Here is a 12,797-nt window from a genome sequence, read left to right as displayed (position 1 = left end):
AGCTCTTATTGTGACTGCCGCATCGCTGGGATTTCTCCGGGTTTTCAATTAGACGCTCCGAGGCTCTCGGCACCGTGTTGCTATGTAATCTCTGAGAGAGGGCAGATAGTCTGCGGGACACTGATCACAACACAATTCAGAGTCTAGTCGACTCTAGTAGAGCCTGGCAGTTCACAATCAAGTCCAGACCTCACTGGGCTATGATATAGGCCTCTTACAGTACAGCAGGTTTCCTCATTTGGATTAAATCGTGTGAATGAAGAGAAGATGATCGAAAAGGTTTCTTTAGGCAGCCCATGTCCCACAGATACATGCACATAACAGTTCATACTCGCAATTCAGAATACATATCTCAGAATTACCAAAAAATCACACATTAAAGTTGGAGCCTGCCATTCTGGAGAAAGATTGTTGATATTTGAACTCAACACCCAGACAAGTACACCTCTTCCCTCAGTGCTTCTTTGCCAGATTAAGTATAGGTCTGTACCCAATAGTTTGAAGCTTCATTCGTAACATACAAATTTGAATTATTATTATGAATAACTTACAGAAACATTGCACCTTCTCTTCCTCTCTCTCTGTCACTCACACTCTCGTCGTTTCTGCAATTGTCTGAGTCCAAAAGTAGTTTTTTTAGGGTGACAGACATTCAAGGCTTCATTTGAAAACCTCTAATAGAAGCTTTGAATGTAAAAAAACATGACATGACTTTGTTTGTTTCCCATTTGCAGAGCCAGGCCTGTGTATGAACACCGTTTTTTGGGGGGGGGGTTTCATCACACAAACGGAGCGGACAGCTTGCGGACCGTTTTGAATTTGACAAAAAGTGCATTGGATTAGAAGAAAAAGAAAACGAGAAAACAAAAAAAGAAAATATGAATTACATTTACCAAAGTTCAGTCAGAATCCTCCGCTCTGTCTTTGATCTTCATTGGTTGTTGTCCTCTCAAAGCATTTTTTTATATTAACATATATATTCCAGCTTTATATATCAGTGTGAGAGGTTCCCCTTTATTTTCATTTCCGGGATAAAGGGGATACTTCCAGCTCTGAGTGATGTTATCCTCGGCGCTCAGCTTCTGAACAAGCACATTTCATCTGCCTCTGTCTTCCAACCAGCTGTTGTTTTGTACAAAGCGTGCGGAAACAGATTTTGTATCATCTAACAAACTGCACAAAAATAAAACATCAGATAGCAAGGTAAACTATAGTCTACTCTTAGAGACACAGACACAACTGACACATAATGCTCACACACATGCGCACACAAAGTGAAGAGATAAGACTACACTGCCAGCTCAATGTGACACCTTGAGCTGACAGATCAAAGCCAGCAATCAATAGCTCTGAGTTTGATTATTTTCCACGAGACCTGAAGAATGTGGGTCGATACTTTTGTCTGTGACCAGGATGAGAATCAGTTCAGCTTTTATTGTGGCATCTGGTCAACAGAAGGTCAAGAAGCACTGAGGAATCTGGAGTACAGTTTGATCTAAGTAGGCGTGATAGTAAGTGGATCATTACTCGGAGAGAAGAGGCGAGCTATTCAACACGCCCAGTTTGTGTGACGTGGTCCACGGATACAGAGCGTTACCCCCCCCCCCCCCCCCCCCCCCCGACACAAATGTGAATAGCAGGTTTTCAATTCCAGCACATTTTGTCAACTCATCCTTTTGTGGCATCTCTGTGATGCCTGAGGTTACTGTGCCTCCGCGCCAGCGACATGCCAGAGGCAGTATGTTTGTCCGTCCGGTCCACTCTCGTGGAAATGTCTTGAAATTGAAATTGGTCACAAACGTCCACCTGGACTCTACGATGAATTGATTCGATTTTGATGGCCAAAGTTTCAGGTCACTGCAACCTCGCATCAGTCCCATTCCCGGGATATCTTGTGAACGCTTTGAGTGAATTTTTCAATTTTGCCACAATGAGAAGTTGAGAAGTTGGTGGTTAAAGGTCACTGTGACCGCACAAAAGACATTTTTGTATGACAATTTCACACAAATGTCTAGTAGGATAAAATTAAGTGATGACATTTTGGACACGCATGAATGTAAACTGCAACTTCACTGGTTGACAGAGGCATGCAACCACAAGGCAGTAATTGTAGTTCATTGAAGTCCCAGTAGTATCAAAGATAGTTATTTAACTCTTATAACTGTTTCTTTGTCTCTCTGTCTCTTTCAACCCAACATGGTCGAGGCAGATGTCCACCCACCCACAGCCCGGTTCTGCCAAAGGTCTCTCTACCCGTTAAAGGGGAATTTTTTTATTGTCACTGTCGCACCACCTCTTCATCACGAGAGAATGTTGGGTCTGATCCTGCTCTCAATGAAAAGTGCGTTGAGATCATTTCTGTTATAATTTGACGCGATAAAAATAAATTGAAATTGAAACCTCTTGAGTGTCAATGCTGTATTCAGTTGAACTTTGGCTTCAGTGCCTGTAGCAGTGTGTCCCATAACGGCTGCAGTCGTGGATTTTCTCTGCACAATGTCTCGCCGTTCCTCGGGGTGACTCCTTCCTGAAAAAGCAGACATCATTTTGTCAGAAGGCGGAGGTAGCCATGAAAGTAACGCATCTGTTTCAAAATCAAGAGACGGTATAGGGGGGCCTGATGAACAGGCCCTCCTCTGGATGCAGCAGGAGGAGCTGCTAGTCATGATTGAGGTATCCACACCTCCTCAATGACAGCGAGAGTACATCTAACCAGCTGTGTCAACTACGCAGAGTGTGGCAAAAAAGAAAAGTTCCTTTCATCTGCAATGTATTGTCTTAGAATATTTGTCCCTTTTTTTTTTTTTTTTTTTTTTTTTCAAGAAAAACTTTTGATGAAACTACTTCATTGAGTATTCATGAAATGCAGCTCGTCTGCCAATGGCAAGACACCCACAGGGCCATTATCACTCCGCATCACACACACACACACACACACAAGCACACACAGAAATGCACTGGTAGCTGTCAAACACTGAGCCGTGTGTGTCGATGCACAGATGAGCATGTGCACGGGCACGTCAGTGTGTCTGAGAAGCTGCTCATTTAGATATAGAGGTTTCGAAGACAATAACTAAAACCTCATCATCAACATGATTTGCCTGTAGGCGTAATCCTTAAAAAGTGACACAAATATGTGTACATTTGGCAAAGTACACAAAATCTTAGCCCCAAGACTCTGAGCACTGGCTGCATGCCATATCACATTACTAGAATGTTCCAGCGCCCCCATGGTGTTGTCACAAACCAGAGAAAACAGTTGTCACTGGCTTAGTCATGGCGATTACACTTGGAGAACTCCTGCTTCGGCTGTCCTCAAAAGCTCATCGCTCGGAGAAAGTCATTGTCATCCACTTGTCGCACGCACCGATTGAACTCATCAGATCGAAATGCCTTATTTCCTCTGTTCTCTTGGGCAATCCCCACATAACAACTACACATGTATGTTGTCCGCTCGTGCGGCTCAATACAACTGTCCCATTGCGAGCCGATCTATTTCCCCCTCTCCGTCTCTGCATTCACTCTTTTACTCTTTGTGAGCGGAGGAGATAATTTCAATGAGCAGCCTTTTCTCAGTAAATGAGCCTCCATTTCATTGTTCATGGCACAAGAATGTAATGTTTGTCAACAGATAATGTGAAATCCCCACCCGTGCTCCTCTTTATGCTTTGGTAATACTGAGATGATTCAAAGAGGCAAATTATTTGGTTTACTTTCATCCCATAATTGTAGTAGTAGCTACTGAAGCTATTGTACACATACTAAATTTGCACCACAAGGAAAATAATGGCTGTTTGTCTGAGTTTGAGTGTGCGTCGTACATGCTTGTGGGCATTTATTTAGGCGTGTGTGCGTGAGTGCATTTGAGTGTGTACTCCACACTAGACAAAATCATGGCATGGTTTCTCATTTTCCAGTCCAGTACTGTCGGTAATGTGAAAGCGCGGCTTATCCCCCGGAGTCTCACATCATAGAATCAAACTCTGCCAGTTAGCACCAGATGCACTCTGACACACACACTTTCACACTCTCTCTACATAAGAATTCAGTATAGAAATACCTTAACGCGCACATGGAAGACGTAAACGCCTCCACTTAATGTGACTATCAAATGCAAAATAGGAAGTGTGCATTTATGTCTACTGGATTGGACTGTGGTCATATGTGTGCAGCAATTTCCACCCCCCTCCCCCCCTGGGGGTCTAATCACAGTGTCCTGTAGGATCACCGGAGAAACACTTTCTGTCAGCAATTAGAATATGATTATATTTCCCTCTCTGTGGGACCTGTGAGTCACTGTGTAATTTCAGGCTGTCTCTCCGGTCGAGCTCGACACAGAGGAGCGGAGGTGGAAGGCCGTTCTGTGGAACCTGAAGCAGCGAGTCCGAGCCTCTTTACCGCATGCAGACAGAGAGTAGAACCAACCGTCTGCTGTGACTATGCACATGTACATTTTGCACCACGCGTGTGTGCTTTTTTACAAACGCCACTCGTTGCCTGGCCAGGTGAGCGCCGAGTCGTCCGAGTAAGGAGCGGCTGTCGGAGTAGATTGGCATGCAAGTCAGGCCACTGAAGCTGACAAACCAATTTAGAGGCATGATGCCCACACCGAGTGGGTCTGAGTCCCTGATGCACGTTACCCACTACCACCCCGACAAATCGTTATCAACATCAACTTTCTGCCTGCCCCTCCCGTCCAGGCAAAAAAAGAAATGTGGCAATGAATGTTGTCGTCTTATATTCACTGGCGCATGATGTGAAAGGACACTTTTTCTTTTTCCAAGTTCAGTCTTACAATGACAAACTGATCCTCCAAATAAGCAGCTTGGCCCACAAAACGAATCAGTAGTTTCAGCAAATGGTCTAACAAAAGCGACATATGTTCATGTTCAAGTGACAAAGCCCTCTAGTAGTGTAACATCATTTTTAGAGCCACAAAGGTTGCAAAATGAAGTCTGATTGTAATTAAGTCTTTGAAACAATGAACCTAACTCTCACTTGATTTATTACCTCAGTAAACATTGTGAAGATGAGTTTATGATCTGAATCGCTAGTTTCAAGTCTTCTTCAATACATAATGATGTTCATTTAGTAAGTTATGGTCCCATTCAGAGTCAAATAGACCATAAAGTGGAGTATGCTTTAGGGCATTCTGACTGTGAATGACAGATTGCTGCCTCCGCATTCCAAATATGGTAACTTCTGTTCATTGGTTGCAAAAAAGCCAAGATGGCGTCGGCCATTTCGCAGAAGTCGTGGCTTCAAAAACGTCAGTCCACAGACCAAAGGGGTGACGTCACGATGACTACGTCCACTTCTTATATACGGTCTACGCTCTAGAGAGGGCCATCAGTGTTTTCACGTTATCTGAAGACCACCGTACTTCTCTGTGAGCCGAGGGGTATTCAGTCAGTTACCATGTTCAGCTTAAATCCTACACACTGTCCTTTAACACGAGACTGCTTTTCGTTACACGTTTCCTCTCAACATTGTTTTTGTTTAATCACGATTGAAGTTGTTCTCTTTAACCAGTAACGTATAAATTTCGACACTATTCTTTTTGTGCAGAAATCTAACCACATCTTAACCATAGCTGTTTAACTAGAAAACTAATTGATTTGTGACTTGAAGGCACAGTCAAACAATGCCGCCCTGACCAGTCTCTATGTAGTACTCTTAAGTTTAAAGTATGATTTTACTGTAGATTCTTGTCAGCATGTGTGTATTTTAAGTTGATTTGAATTTGAGTACTGCAGGAGTCACACCGCGTTCCTATTAATACTTTCCTCCAGTTCCACAATTGAATAAATTCTGGAAGGTGGATATAATCAGCAGTAGTTTTTGTCCCTTCTACCTCCCTCCCTTTCTCCACCTTTTGGCCTCAATCCAGGCTAATTACCCCAGGGCTCTGCTCTCTCTGCTGGCCTGCCTCCTATCTCTCTACGCCAACACTGCACTCTCTATTCCAGGCTAGGTAGGAGGGCAATAAGAGAGCAGCGCGTCTGTGTGGGGAACACAGGCATGGGTTAATCTGTTGACCCCAGCCGTTGTACACTGTGGATTTACCATCTGACTCTCCGGAGTCTGGACCTCAGCTATTACTGCAAACTATCTGAAAGAAAGTCATTCTTAATCCCTCAAAGTGCAGCTCCAGGTTCATACTGTGCCCTTCTTACAAACGAGTACTGTGGAAATACCATGTGAGTTTACAGAACAGGGGGCGAGTTTGATTTGGTTTTTACACTTTAAATATTATTAAATATGTGCTAAATAAAAAGAAGACATTTTTTTTTTCACATACCATGTATGGAATCTTTTTTATATTCAAGCAAGTCAATGCCGTTTCATATCATGAAGGTAAATTCGATTTGAAGCCAGAGTTTAAAACAACATATTTAACCATATTTTACGAATAAAACACAGTAAAAGAAACTTCACAAAAACAATAAACAAATAATGTAAAGAATTGATTCTGGCTCACATATTTCTATTAACATTAGACTTTTTGGGGGGGAAAAGGTGCAGTTTTTGTAGCCGGTCTTTTTAAAAGACTGATGGGTTAATGCTATTATAGAGCCAAGCAAGTGAATGAGTTGAAAAGAGCGGTTATCAGAGAGATGCTAGCTTTGCATGGGAAGGTCACTCTCAATTTAGGTCATTGCAATCTAGGAAGTTGTGCTTAATGTTCGACAAACATATGCTCAGTTGTGTAATATGCCAAATTGAATAACGGATTTGTTTGTAATCTGATCCTTTAAAAAAAAGAGTCAACTAAAACCCAAATGTTCTCCCAATTCTGTAATGATAGGTATTACTTACATTTATAGTTCCCTTTTGAACTTGTCCTGTAAAAAATATTAGTGAAATGGTAATAATATTAAAGCTTTTTCACAAGATTTACGTTTCCAACCATTAAGAGGCGAGATAATCGAGAAAACGATTATTGTGCCGTATTCTGTTTTGCAACGATGCTCTCGTTTTATCTCGTGCTATAAATCCAGCGCACCCCTGTCCTTTAGCAGTGCGCCTTCGCTGTGCTCAGCGGGTCAGGACGGGACCTCTTTATACATTTCTTTTTTAAATACACAACACACCCTGTCTCTTTTATTTCCGAGATTCAGCCTGCACACCTTGTATTTCTTGTGTATATATACAATATATTTTTGTACTTGTGCGTAGCCAGGAATGAGTTCACTGAGCATGTTTGCTCTTTCTTCATCCAGAGATTATCCTGTTAAACATACAGTGTGTGGGAGCACAGAGGAGCTGCTGTGCTGTCAGCGGGTGAGAGCGGTCCGTATTGACAAGGCATAAATGAATTACTTCCAGGTGGACTTGACTCATACAGCTCTGTCTGCTCCATTGTGTGCACCACTGTGCATATCGCTCTGATAACATTCACATGTATGAACTGCCACTATCTCAAGATTGCACGGGGACTTGTTCAGGTCTCACACGAGACACAAAGAATCCCAATGAAATAGTGAAGGCATTCAGTGTTTTTGAATGAGACGTGATTCGTCTGACTCGACCGCGGGGATCTCTAGAGCGGGCGGATCCGTGAGGGGGAGACACTGTGCAATTCAGGGGGGTTATTAACAGGGGAGGGGGGTGAGGGCGATTAGGTGAGTTGTTTGTTGTCTCCCTCTGCTGGGTGCAATTAGCAGGCAACAGCCACAACCACAAGATGCCTGAGAGAGAGAGAGAGAGAGAAGGAGTGCGTCAAGATGGGCGTAAGAGAGGCCACAAAGTTAACTAGAAGCACTGTCATTTATAAAAGAAGAGAGGGAATAAGACAATGTGAGAAGAGGACTCAAGTGGGTCTCAGTCTAATATTTGAACCTGCGTAAGTGAATAGTGAACACCAGATGCACTTATTAATGAGAACAGCGCAGCGCTCATCATTTGAAATGCTCCTCTTTGAAGGAGTGCATCGACTATGACAAAGTTAATGCAATCCATCAGCCCATGGTGGAGTGATGTAAATGAGCATTGTGCCAACACTGCTGGACTATCACTTCAAAGCTCAAAACAAAAAGATTGCATCGTGTCTTGTGTTTTAAAATCTGGGCTGGGGTTGTATTCTCAGCAGAGGCTTGGCTTGTTTTGAAGTAATTCATTGAGTATACTGTATTTTCAATATTGACAGAGAAAATGAATCAGACACAACTTGAATTCAGTGAGTGTGAATTGACAGTGACCCTGTGAAGAAGAAGAAAAGAAATGGAAGCAGTGGAGCGAGGGCAGACGGTGACGGGTGAAACAAAGGGCTGCAGGAGAGGCAGCTGGTGGACAGGTTGGAGGTGGTGGGTCAGCCAAAGGCAGGTAGAGAGACAAGACAGCCCGGCAAAAGCTGCATCCATATTGCATGAATGTCCACCGCCTTTCCCGTCCAGAGGCTCCGCGCAGCATCCCAGGTGTTATGTTGAATTATCCACAACACCAGTTTCGTTTGTCCGTCTGACTTTCTTATCTCTGTCTCTCTCTCTCTCTCCATCCATCCATCCAACCAGGGAACACCAACAGCGTTTTTGCCCTGGACTACATCAGCGGGTCTCTGACAGTGAATGGCCAGCTGGACAGGGAAAACCCACTCTACTCAGCAGGATTCTCTCTCACTGTCAAGGTGAGCTACTGAATGGGAGGCGGTCGGGGGGATGGAGGGACTGTCGCAGGCGAGAGAAGGGATCGAAAGTCTGTTTTTTCGCCTGTGGATCAGGAGAGGGCTTTGATACAGTATGATAGTGTGTTAAATCAATGCAGGCTCTGGGTTTGATATACCTTTAAAAGACCTGCTAAATGCAGTACTTCACCTTGTACCGCGTCTCCTATACCTATTGTGACAGTCTTTGAGGTAGATACACACTTCTATAATTAAGAAAGACTCCAAGATCGATACTTCATCGACGAAATACAAGATTCCTGCAGTATCATATATTTTTAAAGATGCTGTGTCAATATGCCTTTGCACAAATGTGGCGCAGACGAATTCAAGTGCCTTTATTGGGCTCGTCAGTGAAGACGTTTGTGATTGTGTGATAATGTCCCTCTCAGAGCTTTGTGTCAGCCAGGGAGGAAAAGGGGGAGCAGAGGAGGACAAGATAAAGGAAAAGGATTTAGAGTCCTCCTCAACGCTAAGGGCTCCTTTGTTTCCCCCCCCCCTCTCTTTCTTTTTGCTTCTTTTGACGCAGGTGCAGTCTGAATCCCACGGTCTCTCCACTGAGCCTAAAGTCTATCTCACTTGGCTTTTTAGCATGTCAGTCCTGCCCTCTCACGCCACCCCCTTCACACCTTTTTTTTGTCATCATTTTTCTCTTCCAGTATTGTACACCAAGTATTTCCCACAGGGTGTGAGAGGGTCCGTGAAATGGATTTCCAAGTGCAACTGAATGTGGAAGGATTTGCGATCAAAGACGTAATTTCCCCGTGTAACTGCAATGTTACATTGGGGGTTTTGATGGCATGTCAAGTGAAATGTTTTGCATCTGTACAGCACAATAAATGGCCCTTAAGAGCACCTAATGGTTTCACTAGCACTCATGTATTTACTCATGTAGCTGCGATTATTGCTCAGAAAACATATGAGGAATATGACATTGTGATACAACTGGCTATAAGGTTTAATACAACAAATGATGCCGGCTTACATATTCCACTCTCAGTATATCTTTTTAATTAAAATCAATCATTACAAAGAAGAAAAGTAGAATAAGCGAAAGTGCTGAAAATGAAAAAATTAAATAAAAACGCCGCCCAAAAATGTATTTATAAGATATGGATTTTTTCCCTCTACATTTTCTCTCCCTCTCTCAGCTTGTGCTTTCTTAGGTGGTGCTACTATTGATTACGGTGTGCCATAGTAATACAACTAATTTCTCAACTTCAGGCAGCTTAGATGGTGCTGAGCGTGTGGAGGTGGAGGTCAAATGATTCAGTGGCTTCAGGACAAGAGAGGCTGAACTACCTTGATTACCCAGAGACCAGCGTGTTGCTCCCCGCCGCTTCTCCTATTGCTCGTGACACTCTTCCATCAATAAAAGACCACAGCTGCCCACTCCTATCTTTCTCTCCTGTTTTTTTCTTCCTTTCAGAAGCCTCACGTCTTCAATACTCAGACAGCCAGAAAATGAGAGAGTGCGTAATTGAGTCTTCTTAACGGGACTCATTTCTCCTAAATCTCATTGTGTGTGCGTGTGGATGTATGTGGATGTGTGGATGTACATGTGCTGGCCCTCTCTTGCCCTCACTTTGAGCCTATTCCTATGATTGCTTTGAGTCCGTCTGTCCACCTTTTGATCCAATAAATGAACAGCTGTAAATACCTGGCTGAGATTGCGTGCTGACCACCTCCATCCAAAATGACATTTTCAGTGCAATCAAATCTCTCTCTCTCTCTCTCTCTCTCTCTCTCTCTCTCGCTCTCTCTCTCTCGCTCTCTCTCTTGCTCTCTACAAGGCCACAGAGTTGAAAGAGGATCGCAGTCCATCAGAGGCAACAGTGAGGACCACCTTTACCATCCTGCTAATTGACAAGAATGACAACGCCCCGACGTTCAACAGCTCTGAGTATCGGGTCCTCATCACTGAACTGGCCCAGGTGGGCTTTGCCCTTCCCCTCTTCATCCAGGCCGAAGACAAGGACGAGGTGGGTGGATCACGTCCTGATGGCTGGCACAGTCACAACATTCTTGTCATTGGGCTGATACTCTCATCCAGATAAGGTTGCACTGACAGCATGCTGCATCGGTATCTCTCGATTGTTCGTAGAAATGTCTCAAGCCGGTCCTAAGAATCCTTATCTGGCCCAAAACGGACAAACCGGTATCGGATCAAATAACGCTGATCTTCTCTTTACTGTACTCTGCGGTTCTGTCCACCTCAGCCTGCCAGTGTTGCAGCTTTGTTCTCCTTTACGAGCATCAACCTCTACATTTTACTTCATGCAAGTGAAAATTAAGATTTAATTCACATTTGTTTCTGCCGCAGCGGTGCAAGTACCTCTGAATGAAGACACGGAGGTTGGCAAAACACACAGATCCACTGAGCTCCAACACTAATGAATCTGTTATCTCTGATCGTCACTTTCACCGGCTAAAATGATGAATGTTGCCGGCAGCAGTTAATGGAATTAACGTTAATACCACGAGTAACTTGACGACGGGCCAAAATGAAACTTTTCTGTTGTCTGCTTAAAGTTCTCTCTGCAGCCTCCACTCTGAAACACCACCAACGACTACGTTTCCTGTAGTTCCAACAACACTATCACAGTGATACATCTTCTCTTCAGCTGATTGATTCACATCAATCTCAGGAGTCTTTCATTCATACAATATCACACAATTACATGTTTTTCACAAAAGATAAGGCGTGTCAGATTAAGTTGTCTACAGATGTTATTTCAATGTCAACATCTAAGTAAATAGAGGTTGGACTCTATCGGCAGATACCCATTCTTGATTTAATCGGATAAGATCTGACTACAAAGACAGCTAGGAGAGCTACATGTGAGTTGTAGCTCTAGGTTTAGATTTATTAGTTTCTTTAAATTCAGCAGCCAATAAGAGCATCAGCCGCTGAAGCTTCTTGCATGGCAGCTGTGTGTGTGTGTGTCAGTGTGTGTGTGTGTGGACTGTCAGCAGCCATGTACAACAGCACGCTTTAGTGTGTCCGCTGTGTTCCATTAGTTGTATCTATCAACGTACTGTGGTGACACACAGTCACACACACACACACACACACAACACTTTTTCACTTTACGCTTGCTCCACCACTCGGTCTCTCTCTAGCTCTCACTTTCTCTCTCTCCCCCTCTCACATGTGCACACGCTCGCTCACACCAGCGCATCGGACTCGACTACAATTTAATTTGCTCTGGAAGAGATGGGATAGAGCATCAAATTATACCTAACGAGGAAAATCAATCACCTAGGGTGCAGATAAGCCGAAAGCTAGTCAACTCTGATTGATTCAGGCACAGCAGCCGCCAGGGTGGAATTTGACAGATAACTGCAAGTCAAGTGGGTAGAGAAAGAGGTGGAGAGAAAAGAGAGACCGACGTGAGGGGAGGGGAGGAGGAACTCTAAGAAAAATAGTTGAACAGAAAGTAGTTTGCAATGGAGCAAAACCAGAAGTCTGAATAATTGGTGGAGCAAGAAGAAAGTGAGAGAACAGGACAGGAAGGAAGCACATTAAGGAGAGATAGCAGGAGGTTTTAGCAGCACGTCTGTTTATTCATTCCATGGATGATGTGTTGCAATGCTGAGGCAGAGGGGGGAGTACAGTGAGTGCTGCACTCTCAGGCGGGCTGACGACCCAGACACCTGGCATGTGATAGGAGGTCCCTCTGGAGGTTACCACCCAATGTTTTAGCACTACGAAAAGCTGCACACAGTCTGGGGAGGTACCGAGCCACCTCACATTACAGTATCTCCAAGCTAGGATTGCTCACCGCAAATTGGGGAATAGCTATGGTAATTCCGAGATGATTTTAACCAGATTCACCGGAGATGCTGCATTAGGAAGCACTCCCTCAGAACCAGTCCATTAGCAGCCACCGCTGACTGCTTATTTATCATAATATAACAAAACAAAAAGCATCAGGAAGAGCTCAAGGAAGCGGGGTTTTGCACAAAAAATGTTAAATGCCGTTGTGCTCTCAAGTTGTGTGCTGGAGACACAGAAATAGCCCGTGCTCTACCAGTCTTGCATTGTAACACTGCTGCCATAGAGTCACACATACATCCATTCCAAGGAGTAAAATCTATGGCACGTTTTTTTTGTCTTGCAGTTTTGTATTGC

General features: G+C 43.8%; 1 protein-coding gene across 3 annotated transcripts in view; it reads left to right on the top strand.

Moving 5' to 3' along the window:
• The window catches only part of cdh23 (cadherin-related 23), a 139,168-nt gene that overhangs the window by 57,318 nt on the left and 69,053 nt on the right, over nucleotides 1-12,797 (top strand). For all 3 annotated transcript variants that reach the window (XM_076076534.1, XM_076076535.1, XM_076076536.1), the window contains 2 exons: nucleotides 8,514-8,626; nucleotides 10,456-10,644. In XM_076076534.1, the coding sequence (XP_075932649.1) occupies nucleotides 8,514-8,626; nucleotides 10,456-10,644 (302 nt within the window). The remainder of the gene's footprint in view (nucleotides 1-8,513; nucleotides 8,627-10,455; nucleotides 10,645-12,797) is intronic.

The sequence above is a fragment of the Anarhichas minor genome, unplaced genomic scaffold (assembly GCF_050575085.1).
Source record: "Anarhichas minor isolate MPS153535 unplaced genomic scaffold, ASM5057508v1 ptg000058l, whole genome shotgun sequence".
In the NCBI taxonomy this organism is placed as follows: domain Eukaryota; kingdom Metazoa; phylum Chordata; class Actinopteri; order Perciformes; family Anarhichadidae; genus Anarhichas; species Anarhichas minor.
Note: the sequence above shows the minus strand (reverse complement) of the source record. Positions and strands in the feature narration are given on the sequence as shown.